Consider the following 16,933-nt stretch of genomic DNA (forward strand, 5'->3'; position numbering starts at 1 on the left):
AGGCTTTCAGGAAGGAGTGATTTCTCTCTGTGTTTAATCTTACAATCACTATTAGTGAAGTTTCTTCCGATGTCAGTTAACATTAATGCAATTTTTTTTTTTTTGTAAACTGAGACTGCAGCTAAAGGGCAGATTATCCACATAGGTATGATTTAAGATTAATTATTCACAGAGCTTTAAAACCAAATCCTCCAGTGAGCTTCAAAGGGAATTCTTTATTCAGAATAGCTTTGTACTGTCAATAGATAGCTGTTGTGTAAACTGCACAGCCAGATTTCCAGTGTGAGCCACTGCCCAAGGAATCCACAGCGTAGAAAGACACTGAATTCGGAGTGATGCAATAGCAAAGTGATAGGGAAGGATTCTTATATTTTTATTTTTTTCAGTTTCTGCAAGAACTATTTAGATCAAGGGTTGAGAAAAGAGTCCAGGAAACTCCCATGCATGAAGAAGAATCACAGCACTGAGGTACGGGGAACAAGGAGGAGGGACCGGCAGGAACAAAGACAGCTGAAACAGACAGACTACAGCAAACTAAAACGAAAGAGTTAAGGCTGGGGGAAGCTTTTAAATAAGGCGATTCTCTCTACAAGCTCTGTTTGTTCGTGGATACAGCACACCTCTAGAGTTATCAGATCGGTCAATCAGCAGATCTCTTCTTCCGTGAAGGGAACTACAGAAGCAGTTCAGTCAGAAGTCTATCAGTATCACTCGTTGCTGAGTCTTCTGAGAAACCTACGCTGGGGCAGTTAAGTGGTTCTTCCTAAAACTCTCCAGGACTGGTGATCTGACATTTCATCTCAGTTTCTACTGATTGTTCCAAGAGCTGCTCCTTTCTGGTAAATGGATGTGGCTTGACAGACGTCAGAAGCCCTGAAGGATATCAGGACCTGGTCATCAAACAGGAATGCCCACGACCAGAGTTGACGGGTCCCCCCTTTTCAGGAACTGGTCATCAGTCCCAGAGTTAAATGTAACTCATGACCCTTTTCTGTACCCCTCTTCTGACTATGAGGACGAGTTTCTCCAGTATCTTTGGAGGGAATATTTACACCCTAAAGAATATGAATGGGTCTTAATTGCTGGCTATATTATTGTGTTTGTTGTGGCTCTGATTGGGAACATATTGGGTAAGTGTTGAAATGCCAGAGCTGGCTTACCCTTTATTTTTGCTATTCTTTTAAGAACGCTGAAAATTGATTACCTTTTTTAAACTATGTTGCATGTATAAAAGTGTATCCGAAACTTATTTTCTTGTATTTACTTTTATTCAGGACCATAAGATTTAGTCTTCATCTTGTTGTTGTTGTTGTTGTTGTTGTTGTTATTATTATTATTATATGTGCTTATTTGTGTTGATATAAACATTTGCTTGATTCATAAGGTAGTTAACAGAACATGTGTTCGTGATTTCTGCAGCTGCAGAGAGTAAGGCTGGGACGGTAGTTTTCATATAATGACTTTCATACAGTATTAGACAAGTATGGCTTTGATGTGAAATAAAGCGGTTGCTTTCTTTCCAGAAGTCCGGAACTAGATTCAGTTCTGTACTTGTGGTATCTTGAAAGAAAAGAACCAAAAATCAGGGTTGCAAGAGAGGTAACCTCCTCGCACTCTGCATTTTAATTGATTCGGTCCGTTGAAATCATTGTAGCATCCACCTGTCTGCAGATCCGAATTCAAGCTTGGTCATCTGCGTCCTTTTGGAGGATACGTCATTAAAAAGTGGTGCTGAAAAGTTGGCATGCGGTGCTTTAAAAGATTAAAACGTGTAGAGTGGTCGGAATAACATCTCGACTGTTGTTTTTAACTCTCAGTTTGTGTAGAGTTTCGTAGACATGTACGTGTCCTGCATTCTGCATATTCAGTGCATTGGTGGTGAGGTTTCTGCCCTATAAAGAAGGGCAATCCCTTCACAAACTGTGGATCGATGTTTATAACCAGTTGTGTGACTGGTACAGTGGAACTGAATCTTTCCCAGGGGTCATTCACTGATATGAAACTTTTCTCTCGTTAGGGGCGTCTGACTGTTCCGAGATAAATTTACAAAAATCTATATCAAACCTGGATTATTTGTAACCCATTTCGACACAATGGAATAGAAGTGCCATTGTAGTTCTGTATTTCACAGAGGAAAACAATGCTTGTTGAAAAGCAGTTTTTCATGGTGTTCTAAAATTCTTATCAGCAAAATATTCTAACCAACACCAATCTGCACATAACCAAAGGACCCTTTTACAAAGTTGCACTAAAACACATGGGTTTCCTGCACGCTGAGGCCACCTTTTAATGCATGGATAAAATGGCCACTTTTTGTATATCAGTAATAATGGCCATGCACTCATTTTTCCATTAGTGTGTGAGCCCTTAAATGCACCAATTTTCAAGGTGGGAAGGGCTCATGCACTAAACACATGCTAATACCCAAGGGCTAACCCATTAGCGCTGAACACGCACACTCTCCACCCTCCAAACATGCCTCCAGTGCTAAAAAATATTAGTACATGGGAAGCACATGTACATGTCAAAACTATTGCAGGACTCATCAGCACAACCCATGGTACTACTACTTATCATTTCTATAGCGCTACAAGGCATACGCAGCGCTGCACACCATACACAAAAAGACAGGCCCTGCTCAAAGAGCTTACAATCTAGACATTTAACTTCCAGTAAGCATGCATGTCAAAACTATTGCAGGACTCATCAGCACAACCCATGGTACTACTACTTATCATTTCTATAGCGCTACAAGGCATACGCAGCGCTGCACACCATACACAAAAAGACAGGCCCTGCTCAAAGAGCTTACAATCTAGACATTTAACTTCCAGTAAGCATGCATTAGTGCTTACAGCAGATTTGTAAAAGGGTCCCTAAGATAGGTGACAGGTAACCCTCCAGTACCCAAAGTCTCTGTTCTTGAGGTCTGTAGATGGAATCCAGAATTTGATCCTTTGAGTTTTTAGTGGTTTTCTGACATCGTTGCAATTCTTATATCTAAGACAAACATATGTATTTTATTTTAATTAATATAACAAAAGAGAGGGAACGAAGTACAAACTAAAGTCCAAACAAAAAAACAGCACCACGGGCCTTTACAAATAGAACACAGTTCTTTAATGAATCAGCCTTGACAAAAAGACCCAAGGCTCATTCATTAAAGAACTGTGTTCCATTTTTAAAGGCCCGTGGTGCTGTTTTATTTTAATTAATTCATTAATTAAGTTGGATTTATTTACCACCTTTGTGAAGAAACCCAGATATAGGCAATAAACAATCACAACAGTACAGTATTGAAATAACGATACACACAATAGCATAATATACTACTTACAATGTCAGCACAATACACATAAATTTATGTCCAGTTGGTATTTTGATGTTTCATACCTATGCAATTGTTTGTTTTGACCACAATGTTTAATGCAGTGGTTCCCAAACCTGGTCCTGGAGGCACCCCAGCCAATCAGGTTTCAGGATATCTACAAAGAATATTCATGAAGGGATTTACATGCAGCGGAGGCAGTACATGCACATGTCGTCTCAAACAATCCCCCACCCCCCCCCTTCAATAATCTTTTCTCTGAATATTAATATATATAAATGGCGAGTGTCGTACTCACTCGCAAATGCGCAATAGAGACCCTCCCTGCCCCGCCCCCGCGTCAATACGTGATGACGAGGGCGGAACAGAGAGGGTCTCTACTGCGCATTTGCGAGGGACACCGCCGTCGCTAATGCTCCCCCCACCCGGAGTCGCCGCCGCCACCCAGCTTCCACCCGGTTGGGCCCTCGCTCCGCTATTGAAACAGCGAGGGCACGCAGCACACACCTCTGCTGAGCTGCCGTCGGCCTTCCTTCTTCTCTGCCTGTGTCCTGCCCTCGACGACGTTATGTCACACGAGGGCGGGACACAGGCAGAGAAGAAGGAAGGCCACGGCACTGTGTGCTGCGTGCCCTCGCTGTTTCAATAGCTGAGCGAGGGCCCGACCGGGTGGAAGGTGGGTCGGCGATGGCTCCGGGGGGGGGGGGACAAACTCGAAGGGGGAGCGGCAGTGGCGAACTCGGCGGCGGGGTGGGGGGCCTTTCAACCCCCCTTCCTATACTAGCCCATTTTTACGGGCTGAACGGCTAGTCCTTCTATAAACCACAAAGGTAAGACCCTGCTACCACGTCTTGCTGCAGAATCTTAACTTCTATAGATCAAAACGTGTGGATACTTCCTCTAGTCAACTGTTCAAATCCACTTCTGTTTGATTAGAACTTCCACTAAATCAAATTCTGACACACCTCCCAGTAGGAAGTGTCTGTACATCATTATACCCTCTCTCCACTTTGGAGAAAAGGTATAATTAGTAAGGGGAAAAGAATGCAAGAACCTTGCTACTGAAAGGAAAGCACTCTATTAATACACAAACTTCAACATTCAAGGGTTTTGTTTTGTTTTTTAACAATTTGACATTTTCATGGCAGAGAGTTCATTTAAGGTGTGTTGCCTCATTTTTAAAGCTTTGGAGAATGGTGGTCCTAGTTATCTGAAGGAGACATTGGTTATATAATCACTGTGGCCTGCACTGCACTCTCTTGGGGAGGGTCTGTTAAGAGTGTCACCAGAGCAGGCTGCTAGATTGAGTTTAACTTCTTAGTCTGCCTTTTCTGTTCTGGCCCCTACAATTTAGAATGTTAGCCCAGGCATGTTAAGGGGAGCAAGGCTATGTAATGTTTCATAAGTAGCTCAGAGGGGTAGTCAATGAACAGTGTTAGGGCTTTAAGTCATGTTAGTTGCTCCTAAATGTGTCTTAAATGGCTCTAATGCTGCCTGACCAAAATTACCATGTCAATATGTAAGCCACCGTGGGTTAAGCAGTAATGAGATATGGAAATAATACTACTTACAAGGTGACTTACAAGCAGCATAATATTGGTACTTGTATTGCATCCGTTCCTGACACACACATGAACAAAGAATACTATGACAACCTTATACATTGGAAAAATAATTTTGGCCACAGCTTTATTAACCAATCAAAAATTCATAACCAACACAAATAAAAATGTTATTATCAATATTTCAATGCAACCTTCACTTTTCTTATTACCTTTTATAAAGCTAGTCGGTGTGACCTAGCTGCACATATTCATTCCATCAAATGTATTAATACTCCATAAACCACCTTGTAAAGCGAGACCTGCAGTGACGTGAAGGCCTCACTCCTGTTTCTGGCGGTTTTGCGCACAAGCACATTACACTATAAAATCCATATAGCCAGTAAATTCATTGTCCTTAAATTTATTTATTTATTAGGATTTATTTACCGCCTTTTTGAAGGAATTCACTCAAGGTGGTGTACAGTAAGAATAGATCAAACATTAGCAATAGGCAATTACAGCAGTAAAAATATTCAAGTAACAATACAAAATATGGCATGGTATACTACTTGCAATGACTACACAATACGTAATAGAACATTATAATTGGTAGTGAGTGGTAAAAGTTGTAACATATAGATGAGCCTTAACTGATGGCTGCTTGAAAATTATCATTTAAATTACTGCAGCTGTGACTTAAACTACCCTTTTTAACATCCTGAAACATCGCTATCCCAACTACAAAATTACCCAAGATCCCAATCCCAATTCTCACTCTTCTAAATTTTAGGAGGGATTGGGTGGGATGAAATTTATTGCTTCAGTTCCCTCAACTAGCTTTCCTCCTTGCTGCCCATCAATTCTCCTCAGCCCGCCAATTTTCCTGACGTTCTCATGCTCTTTTGCTCCGCCCCAACCTTAAAAAAACCCCCAAACAAACCAAAATTTACATACCTTTGAAGTCACCATTCTTTCTGTTCTAATTTGAATGCCTTACTAAACCTCATCATCTCTTCCAAGTAATCCCTTATTTTGCTTACCCCTTTTTGCTAATTTGTTAATTAGAATGCATCACTTTCAAAATCTGCACGACTGTTCACAAAATTATTTATGCCGAGGCACCGGGATACATGACAGACCTCATCGACCTGCCAACCAAAAACGCCACAAAATCTGCACGATCATATCTAAACCTCCACTACCCAAGCAGCAAAGGACTCAAATACAAATCCACCTATGCAACCAGCTTTTTCCTACCTAAGCGCACAACTATGGAACGCATTGCCAAAAACAGTAAAAACTACACTCGACCACCCTTCGGAAAGCACTAAAGACAGACCTGTTCAGAAGAGCATACCCCACTGACCCACCATAAAAATACTGGTCACTTGCGACACAACATAACCAAAGACTGCAATGGACATTACCTGACTCTTCTTATTTATTTTATTTATTTTATTGCATTTGTATCCCACATTTTCCCACCTCTTTGCGGGCTCAGTGTGGCTTACAATACATTGTTAATGATGGAAATACAATTTGTTACAGTACTGTTATGGTTACATAGTGAGGAGTTATGTGAAGGCAAAGTGAAAATCAAAATATCTCTAAGTTTCCCCCAATTGTTTCCTACCACACATATACCTCATTATACCACAATATCACTTTGTATTCATTCATAGTATGTATTTGTTCAAACCGTAATCGGCTAACACCCTTAATGGTTATATGTAAGCCACATTGAGCCTGCAAAAGGTGGGAAAATGTGGGATACAAATTTAACAAATAATAATAATAATAAAAAAATAATAATTAATTACATCAAAATTTCATTAATTTTAATTCCTTAAGTCTTTATAAGACTTCCATTGAAACATAATTAAATTATCTTCTTATCGAGTGTATATCTCCCCTGCCACCACCCATTTTTTTTTATCCCTTCACCATAACAAAATATATATAGGTACTACTGCAGCAATGCCAATATTATCCACCAATAATTGATCTTATGGGTTTTCTTTATTCTCTCAACCCAGTCCCACAGGATTCTGAATCTGATGGCACATCAAGGTGAAGTAAAAAGCAATCTTTTACCATATCTTGATGAATTCCTCCCTTATCTCCTTGTTTACAAAGCCACGCAGCAATGCCAACACCGCCCATTCAGAGCGAATGGGCTGTGTCGGCATTAGTGCACTAGCAGCCGCTAGCATGGTTTGTAAACAGGGGGATTAAGGCTTTTTACAGCCTGGTATTTGGATGGATTGGGTTGGAGGTGGGGTTGAGGAAAGATTATTTGTAAGTCTATTCTTTTCTCTGCTGATTTTTTTTATTATGTTTGTTTTTATTTTTTAGTTCTTGGTGTTTTAATTTTGGACATACTGTTGTTCACTACATTGATTAGTTGACCAAAAATGGGGTTTATAAGCCCCATTATCTAAATATAAATATTTGTGGGGATTTAGAATGATAGCTAACAGTCTTCAAAGCAATTAAAAAAAAAAAAATATATATATATATATATATATATATATATTTATTTATTTATTTATTTATTTATTTATTTTGCATGCAGAGATAATACTCTGCCAATACTGTATGTAATGTAGCTGAAGATGAAGCATAAAACAGAATATCTTTACAAAAGGTCATATCACATCAATACACTGTATACATACTGTATATATATAATTTTATGCAATGACCAGAAAGTAAAATGGTCCAGATAAATGTTACACAATTTAGCATTCTGAAGATAGGATGCTTTTGGGGAGAGGGGAGGAGAGGAGGATAGAGGATCAAAGGTTTCTAGAATGATGAAATAAAGTGACAACTGAGGCCTCAAAGGGGGATAGGGAAAAGTGGATATGTAAAGCACATCTCATGCTCTCCTTTCTTGTTCTCTTTAAGGATGTGCATTTGTTAGGGTGAGTTCAGTGCACTAATTTTATGCATGCAAAGAAAGTTATGCAAAATTGATTTAACCTACAAAATTAGCATAAGTAACAATGTCTGTGGTTAAAAAGTTGTATGGATGTTAAAATATATTAAATTGAAAACAATTTGAAATGAACAGAAAAAAAATGTTCAAATATCATCCTAAATACTTTAAAACCAAACCTTATTTCAACTGTGGATATCCCTTTTTATTCTTTATTGCTTGACTCCAACAGTGGTTGGTTTCAAAACTTGTTACCAAAACCAGAAATAAGAACATAAGATAGCCATAATGGGACAGACCGATGGTCCCTCTAGTCCAGTATCCTGTTTCCAACACTGGTCAATCCAGGTCACAAGTATCTAGCAGAATCCAAAACAGTAGCAAGATTCCATGCTACTAATCGAAGGGCAGCAGTGGCTTTCCCCATTTCTATCTCAATAGCAGACTATGGACTTTTCCTCCAGGAACTTGTTCAAACCTTTTTTTAAACCCAGATACGTTAACCACTGTTACCACATCTTCTGGAAATGAGTTCTGGATCTTAACTATTAGTTATGTGGAAAAACATTTTCCTCCTATTCATTTTAAAAGTATTACCAAGTAACTTCATTGAGTGTCCCCTAGTCTTAGTAATTTTTGAAAGAACAAACGATCAATTCACGTTTACCCGTTCTATACCACTCAGAATTTTGTAGACCTTATCATATTCCCCCTTAGCTGTCACTTTTCCAAGTAGAAGAGCCTTAACCTCTTAAGCCCTTCCTCATATGAGAGGCGTTCCATCCCCTTTATCATTTTGGTTGTCCTTCATTGAACCTTTTCTAATTTTGCAATATCTTTTTTGAGATACGCCAACCAGAATTGCACACAATATTCAAGGTTAGGTCACACCATGGAGCGATACAGAGGCAGTACAGTATTCTTTGTCTTATTTTCTATCCCTTTCCTAATAATTCCTAGCATTCTGTTTGCTTTTTTTGGCTGCTGCAGCACACTGGGTAGAAGATTTTAGTGTATTGTCCACAATGACACCTAGATCATCACCTAGATCTGTTTCTTGGGTGCTGACCCCCAAAATAGAATCTAACATCAGGTAACTATGATTTGGATTATTTTTCCCAATGTGCATCACTGCATTCAACTACAGTAAATTTCATCTGCCATTTGTATGCCCAGTCTTTCAATTTCCTATGGTCTTCCTGCAATTGTTCACAGTCTGCATGTGTTTTAACAACTTTGAGTAGTTTTGTGTGATCTGCAAATTTAATCACCTTGTCATTCCCATTTCTAGATTGTTTGTAAATATGTTAAATAGCACTGATCCCAGTACAGATCCCTGTGGCACTCCACTATTCACCCTCCATTAACAGAAATGGCCATTTAACCCTATCCTGTTTTCTATCCATTAACCAGTTCCTAATCTACAACAGAACATTGCCTCATATCCCATGACTTGAATTTTCTCAAGAATTTCTCATAAGGGGCTTTATCAAAAGCTTTCTGTAAATCTAGATATACTGCATCAACTGGTTCACCTTTACACACGTTTATTGATGCCTTCAAAGAAATGAAGGAAATTGGTGATGCAGGACTTCTCTTGGCTGAATCAAAGTTGACTTTGTCCCATTAAACCATGTTTGCCTATGTGTTCAGTAATTTTATTCTTTACTAGTAAAAAAGGCCTGTTTCTGGCTGAAATGAAACGGGCGCTAGCAAGGTTTTGCGCGGAGTGTGTATGTTTGAGAGAGTGTCTGTGAGAGTGACTGTGTGAGAGTGAGAATGTGCAAGTGTGTGTGTGTGACAGAGAGTGGGTGTGAGTGTGTATGTGAGAATGAGTGTGTGCGAGTGTGTATGTGAGACAATGAGAGTCCCTCCCTGGCCCCCCTGTCAGGTGTCAGGACTGGGGGGACTGTGGACAGTCATGAAGGCAGCCCCTACCAAAATAATGAAAGCAAGACCATTTGTATAATAATCACTGCATTCCAGAGAACAAAATGGAGCAAGTTCCCACATGCTATCTTTTGCTTTCTGTATTCAGTAGCTGACAGGCTTGCTAGACTTACCTAAGTGGCTGCAGCTGCAATACACTGAAAAGAAAGCAAGGAAACCTATGAGACGTAGATACGGCTGTCCCCTTGGCCTCTGACGCTCCTCCCTTCTTCTATTTGACTTCCCTCTGATAGGTCCGTCATTCGGTGTGACGCTCCTCCCTTTTCCTGTTTCAGTTCCCTTTGATAGGTCAGAGCGGTGCAGCTGTGACACTCCTCCCTTCTCTGATAGGTCAGGGCGGGGCAGAGATGTAGTGTGCTTAAAAATGGTTACAGAGCTTCGAACATATGAACTGTTGAAGCCTCAGAGTGTGCTTTAGAATGTTGAGGGTGCTTTTTATGTGCAGATGGGGCGTGGCTGAGACTGAGGGTGAGTAGTCCGAATAGCCTAGCCTACCAGGAGGACAGGAGTTCAGAACAGATGGAGTGAGCTTCAGAACGTCTGAGGGGGGATTTTATTTATATAGATAATTTCCACTATTTTGCCCAGCACTGAAGTCAGGTTTACTGGTCTGTAATTACCCAGACTACCCCTGGAAATTTTGTAAAATTAGCAGTACATTGGCCACCTTTCAATCTTCAGGTACTATGGATGATTTTAATGACAGGTTACAGATCGCTAACAAAAAAATCAGCAATTTCATGTTTGAGTTCTTTCAGTACTCTGGGGTGTATACAATTCAGTCCAGATGATTTACTGCTCTTTCATTTGTTGATTTGGTTCAGTACATTTTTCAATGTTCACCGAGATGTCTTTTAGTTCCTCTGCATCGTCACCCTTCAAAACCATTTCTGGTACAGGTAGATCTCTTACATCTTCTTTGGTAAAGACTGACACAAAGAATTCATTCAGTCTTTTGTAAATGTGTTGCTGTTAGCTGTTAAAATGATATTTGTTGGCTTTTGAATAAAGAAGATTACCAATGTTTTATTCTTTTTTTTGCACCTGTGGGCAGATGTGCATTTTCAAAAAGCTTAGTTATTTTATTTCTCCTGGCCACTACCAGGAAACTCCTTATTTCTGCTCAGTTTAAAAATCACCTGGAATTTGGATAATTGCTTGCTTCATAAATTTCCTATTTTTCCTGAGAAACAAATGGATTTCCCAGCTGTACAGGAAGGCCTGCAGCTAAAATTTTGTTACAATATAATCCCAACTTTTACCCTAAATCCAATGTTCTAGTGTGACTGATTCATGATTGGAACTGGGAACTTCAGGCACCATGCTGCTCAGTTAAGTAAAAGATTTCCTCAGGTTTTTTGCATAATTGATATACAATGTGCAGAGCTTAATTTCTGAGGGAATGGCCTGGAACATAGCTCTATCACATCTTTTCAGCCTCTACAGCAGAAGATGGGGGGCCCTTTTCTAGCCCCTCCGATCCAGATAGCCAACAGGAAAGAGGAGGGGAGGAGGAGAACTGGAGCAAAGCAAAGAACGTTTTTCCCTAACCCAGCCCTTCTTCTCCTGTCACTCCTGTCCCTGGCCTCCCCTCCCCTCCCCTCCCCTCCCCTGTTCTACAGTTATACTTCCTTTTGTCAACAGGATCAGGCGACCCTCAGGGGGAGGAATGCTGGCTTCGGCCTAACCCCTGGTAAGCCTTTCCTCAGCTGAGAGGTACCCACCTCTACCACCGGCTGCCTTTCAGGTGCTGTGGAGGACTTGCAGCTCATCTGCATATCCTTACAGCCTTCTCCGGGCGACACCCAGGTCCACCCCGATCCACTCAGGGCCTCCGCTCTAGGTGCCCAGCGCTCCCACCAGGTGCTGTGGAGGACTTGCAGCCCTTCTGCATTTCCTCATAGCTGTATCCGGGGTGACTCCAGTTCCACCCCGATCTTCCCAGGGCCTTCTCTCCAAGTGCCCAGAGTTCCCAGGTGCTTTTTGGCTAGGATCAGGCGACCCTCAGGGGGAGGAATGCTGGCTTCGGCCTAACCCCTGGTAAGCCTTTCCTCAGCTGAGAGGTACCCACCTCTACCACCGGCTGCCTTTCAGGTGCTGTGGAGGACTTGCAGCTCATCTGCATATCCTTACAGCCTTCTCCGGGCGACACCCAGGTCCACCTCGATCCACTCAGGGCCTCCGCTCTAGGTGGGGCATTTTTCTCTTTGTATCTAATCTTTTTCCAGTTGCTAAAGTACCTTAATCGTTTATGGCCCCTATTCACATTCTCTTCCTAGCTCTGTCCCTTCCTAATCTTTTCCCTCACCCCCTACCTCTCTCCACTACAGGAACTCACTTCCCATCCATTGACTTCATCACCTCACCTTCTCTCCTACCCTCTTCCTCCCTCTTGGCTTTTAATCTCCGTCTCTTTCTTCCCTCCATTTTGCCTTCCCCATTCCACCTAAATACCTTTCGCCTTCGACGCCTTCGTGGCCACACCTCTCCTACTCTCCTCCGCTCTCTTTTACTCCTTCTCTTACTCTCAGCTGGTGACATCAATCCCAATCCTGGCCCTCCTCACCAACTATTATCCAAACTCTACAGATCTCACCGTGACCTCTCTAACCTCATCTCTATTCCTCTACTCCCCTCCTCTTCTCTGCCCTTCTCTTGCGCCCTATGGAATGCCCGCTCTATCTGTAACAAACTCCCCTATATCCAGGACCTCTTTATCTCACGTCACCTCCATCTGCTCGCCATAACAGAAACCTGGCTCTGCCCTGATGACTCTGCTTCAGTCGCAGCCCTATGCCATGGCGGTTATCTATTTTCACATACTCCTCGCCCTGCTGGCCGTGGGGGCGGTGTTGGACTACTTCTCTCTCCCTCCTCCAGATTTCAACCCCTTCTTCCACCTCAATCTCACTGTTTTTCCTCCTTTGAAGTCCACTCTATCCGCCTTTTCTCTCCTCTGCCTCTTCGAATAGCGGTCATTTATCGTCCCCCTGATAAGTCCCTTTCATCCTTTCTCAGTGACTTTGATGCCTGGCTTGCCTTCTTCCATGATCCTTCCTCCCCCTCTCTCATCCTTGGTGACTTTAATATTCCTGCTAATGATCCTTCCAACTCTTATATTTCCAAGTTACTCGCTTTAACGTCGTCCTTTAATCTCCAACTATGCTCCACCTCCCCCACTCATCAAAATGGTCACTGTCTTGATCTCATCTTCTCCTCCAACTGTTCACCCTCTAGTTTCCTTGCCTCCGATCTTCCCCTCTCTGATCACCATCTTATAACTTTCACACTTAAATCTCCTCCCTCCCAGTCCCGTCCTATCCTATCTAATTTATCTAGGAATCTTCACGACATTGACCCTTCATCTCTATCCTCCCATGTTTCAAACCTCCTCTCTACTGTGGCACCATCCACGTCTGTCAACGAGGCTGTTTCTTCTTACAACAATACTCTATCCTCTGCCTTAGACACTCTTGCACCTTTGATGACCCGCCCTGTAAGGCATACAAAACCCCAACCTTGGCTGACTTCTAATATCCGCTACCTACGTTCCTGTACCCGCTCCGCCGAACGCCTCTGGCGGAAATCTCGGGCCCTTGCTGATTTCTTACACTTTAAGTTCATGCTGACCTCCTTCCAATCTGCTCTTTTACGTGCCAAACAGGATTATTATATCCAACTGACCAACTCTCTTGGCTCTAATCCTCGACTTCTCTTCACCACATTGAACTCTCTCCTCAAGGTGCCCCCTCCCCCAACTCCACCTTCATTATCTCCTCAGACCCTTGCTGAATTCTTTCACAACAAGGTTCAAAAGATAAACCTTGCTTTCTCTACCTCACCAGCTCTCCCTCCACTAGTCCGTTCCCCTCTCTCTCCTTCCCCTCATTCCCTTTCCTCCTTTCCTGAAGTTACTATTGAGGAAACTACACTTCTCCTTTCTTCCTCAAAATGTACCACCTGTTCCTCTGATCCCATTCCCACCCACCTTCTTAATGCCATCTCTCCTACTCTTATTCCTTTTATCTGTCACATTCTCAACCTCTCACTTTCCACTGAGACTGTCCCTGCTGCCTTTAAACATACTGTGGTCACACCTCTCCTTAAGAAGCCTTCACTTGACCCTACTTGTCCCTCTAATTACCGACCCATCTCCCTCCTTCCTTTTCTCTCCAAATTACTTGAGCGTGCTGTTCACCGCCGCTGCCTTGATTTTCTCTCCTCACATGCTATTCTTGACCCATTACAATCTGGTTTTCGCCCTCTCCACTCAACCGAAACTGCGCTTACTAAAGTCTCCAATGACCTATTACTGGCTAAATCCAGAGGTCAATATTCCATCCTCATTCTTCTTGATCTTTCCGCTGCTTTTGACACTGTCGATCACAGCATACTTCTCGATACCCTGTCCTCACTTGGATTCCAGGGCTCTGTCCTTTCCTGGTTCTCTTCCTACCTCTCCCTCCGCACCTTTAGTGTTCACTCTGGTGGATCCTCTTCTACTTCTATCCCTCTGCCTGTCGGCGTACCTCAGGGTTCTGTTCTTGGTCCCCTCCTCTTTTCTATCTACACTTCTTCCCTTGGTTCATTAATCTCATCCCATGGCTTTTCCTACCACCTCTATGCTGATGACTCCCAAATCTACCTTTCTACCCCTGATATCTCACCTTGCATCCAAACCAAAGTTTCAGCGTGCTTGTCTGACATTGCTGCCTGGATGTCTCAACGCCACCTGAAATTAAATATGACCAAAACCGAGCTTCTCATTTTCCCCCCCAAACCCACCTCCCCGCTCCCCCCGTTTTCTATTTCTGTTGATGGCTCTCTCATTCTCCCTGTCTCCTCAGCTCGAAACCTTGGGGTCATCTTTGACTCTTCTCTCTCCTTCTCTGCTCATATCCAGCAGACCGCCAAGACCTGTCGTTTCTTTCTTTACAACATCCGTAAAATCCGCCCCTTTCTTTCCGAGCACTCTACCAAAACCCTCATCCACACCCTTGTCACCTCTCGTTTAGACTACTGCAATCTGCTTCTTGCTGGCCTCCCACTTAGTCACCTCTCCCCTCTCCAGTCGGTTCAAAACTCTGCTGCCCGTCTCATCTTCCGCCAGGGTCGCTTTACTCATACTACCCCTCTCCTCAAGACCCTTCACTGGCTCCCTATCCGTTTTCGCATCCTGTTCAAACTTCTTCTACTGACCTATAAATGTATTCACTCTGCTGCTCCCCAGTATCTCTCCACACTCGTCCTTCCCTACACCCCTTCCCGTGCACTCCGCTCCATGGATAAATCCTTCTTATCTGTTCCCTTCTCCACTACTGCCAACTCCAGACTTCGCGCCTTCTGTCTCGATGCACCCTACGCCTGGAATAAACTTCCTGAGCCCCTACGTCTTGCCCCATCCTTGGCCACCTTTAAATCTAGACTGAAAACCCACCTCTTTAACATTGCTTTTGACTCGTAACCACTCGCCTCCACCTACCCTCCTCTCTTCCTTCCCGTTCACATTAATTGATTTGATTTGCTTACTTTATTTATTTTTTGTCTATTAGATTGTAAGCTCTTTGAGCAGGGACTGTCTTTCTTCTATGTTTGTACAGCGCTGCGTATGCCTTGTAGCGCTATAGAAATGCTAAATAGTAGTAGTAGTAGTAGTAGTAAATTAAGCCCTGGCAGTAAGGGAAGAATGTGGGTGATGATGCTGGTCACTGACTGTGTGTTTACAGCATTATATAAGAACATAAGAATAGCCCTACTGGGTCAAACCAATTGTCGATCTAGCCCAGTATCCTGCTCCCAACAGTGGCCAGTCCAAGTCAAAACTACCTGGCAGAAACCCACTTAGTAGCAACATTCCATGCTACCAATCTCAGGGAAAGCAGTGGCTTACCCCATATCCATCTCATTGAGCATTCAGACAAGCCTTGTGAAATCTTTAATATTACCCCATCTGTTTTCAGCTGTCTGACTTAAAGAAGGTTGTTACCAGATTTAGGATTTAGCTACAATTCATTAAAAGAACAAATTAAGGGTTTGTTCTATTTAGTATTACTGGTACAGAAGCTTCCACAAAGGAGAGACTATTTTATTTCAGGCTCAGAAGGACCCGGGACTATGTATTACAGTCAATAGTTATGCCCTGCTCCTTTTCAAAAATTTAACCATGCATCTGTAAATGCAACATCCAAGACCATGTAAAGTAGAAATTACAGTTAATGACACAGAGTCCTTTAAGATAAGGATCTTGAAAAAGATGAAAGGAACACCAAAGAAAAGCCTTTAACTCTTGTATCTGGACCTGTTCACCAGGACACAAACACCCCCCCCCCCCCCCACCATTTTCCTTCTTTTCAAGACCAGCCTCATAAATCATTAAAACAAACAAACCAACTTGAGATAACAGTAGGCTGCAGCTTAATTTATTAACAACTTTCAAAACATAGCCACATCAGGAAATAATATACATACCGTGCTACAGTTGGCAAAAGATAGCAACGTCCAACCCCCCCTTCCCCAGCCGCTGCTCACCATGTCAGCAAAGCAGCAAAACTACTTCCTGTGGTCGCCTCCAATTTTTCTCTTCTGGTTCTGCCCTGGCAGCAAGAGCCCCATCTGATCTGGACCTCCACACCGTTAATCAGGGTCATCTTTCAATGATCTGGCTCACCTCCATGAGCCATTGCTCCTGTAGATCATGTGTTCTGCCTCTGCGACAACCCAAAACTCGCCACCTGAAAAGACAAGACTACATCACAAATAGTCACATTCACCCATGCCAACCAAGACTGGGCAGGAGAGCAGGAAAGCCGCCTCCGAGGAGCAGGAATTACCTGATCCTTGGAGGGAGCAAGTATTTAAGAGGCGCCCATAGCCTGCCTCTACCTACCCTCTCAGCCAGCAGGTTCACAGGCAAACTGTTTTCATTCATATATGCCCAATAGCAGCCGCCCAGGACCCGCCGGACCCACCCCCCAGCCACTATCCACCTCAAGAGCCCGGATCAAACAGGCCCAGCCTTTGGTTAATCTGGGCCCATCGAGACAAGCTCTTGGGCTTGTCTTTTCTTACAGTGGACTTCAGAGTGAGTAGCAAAGAGCTGTAAATAATCACAGGGAGAAGAAAATGATTTGCCATCCGGATGTCACAGTAGCAGGGTGGTCAGAGTTCAGA

At 42.8% G+C, this 16,933-nt stretch overlaps 1 protein-coding gene across 1 annotated transcript in view; it reads left to right on the forward strand.

Moving 5' to 3' along the window:
- Positions 1 to 546: 546 nt before the first annotated feature.
- Positions 547 to 16,933, forward strand: part of LOC115465214 (orexin receptor type 2-like) — a 111,252-nt gene continuing 94,865 nt past the window's right edge. The window contains exon 1 of the mRNA XM_030195612.1: positions 547 to 1,130. Coding sequence (XP_030051472.1) covers positions 908 to 1,130 — 223 coding nt within the window. The 5' untranslated portion in view covers positions 547 to 907. The remainder of the gene's footprint in view (positions 1,131 to 16,933) is intronic.

This window comes from Microcaecilia unicolor, chromosome 3 (assembly GCF_901765095.1).
Source record: "Microcaecilia unicolor chromosome 3, aMicUni1.1, whole genome shotgun sequence".
Classification (NCBI taxonomy): Eukaryota; Metazoa; Chordata; class Amphibia; order Gymnophiona; family Siphonopidae; genus Microcaecilia; species Microcaecilia unicolor.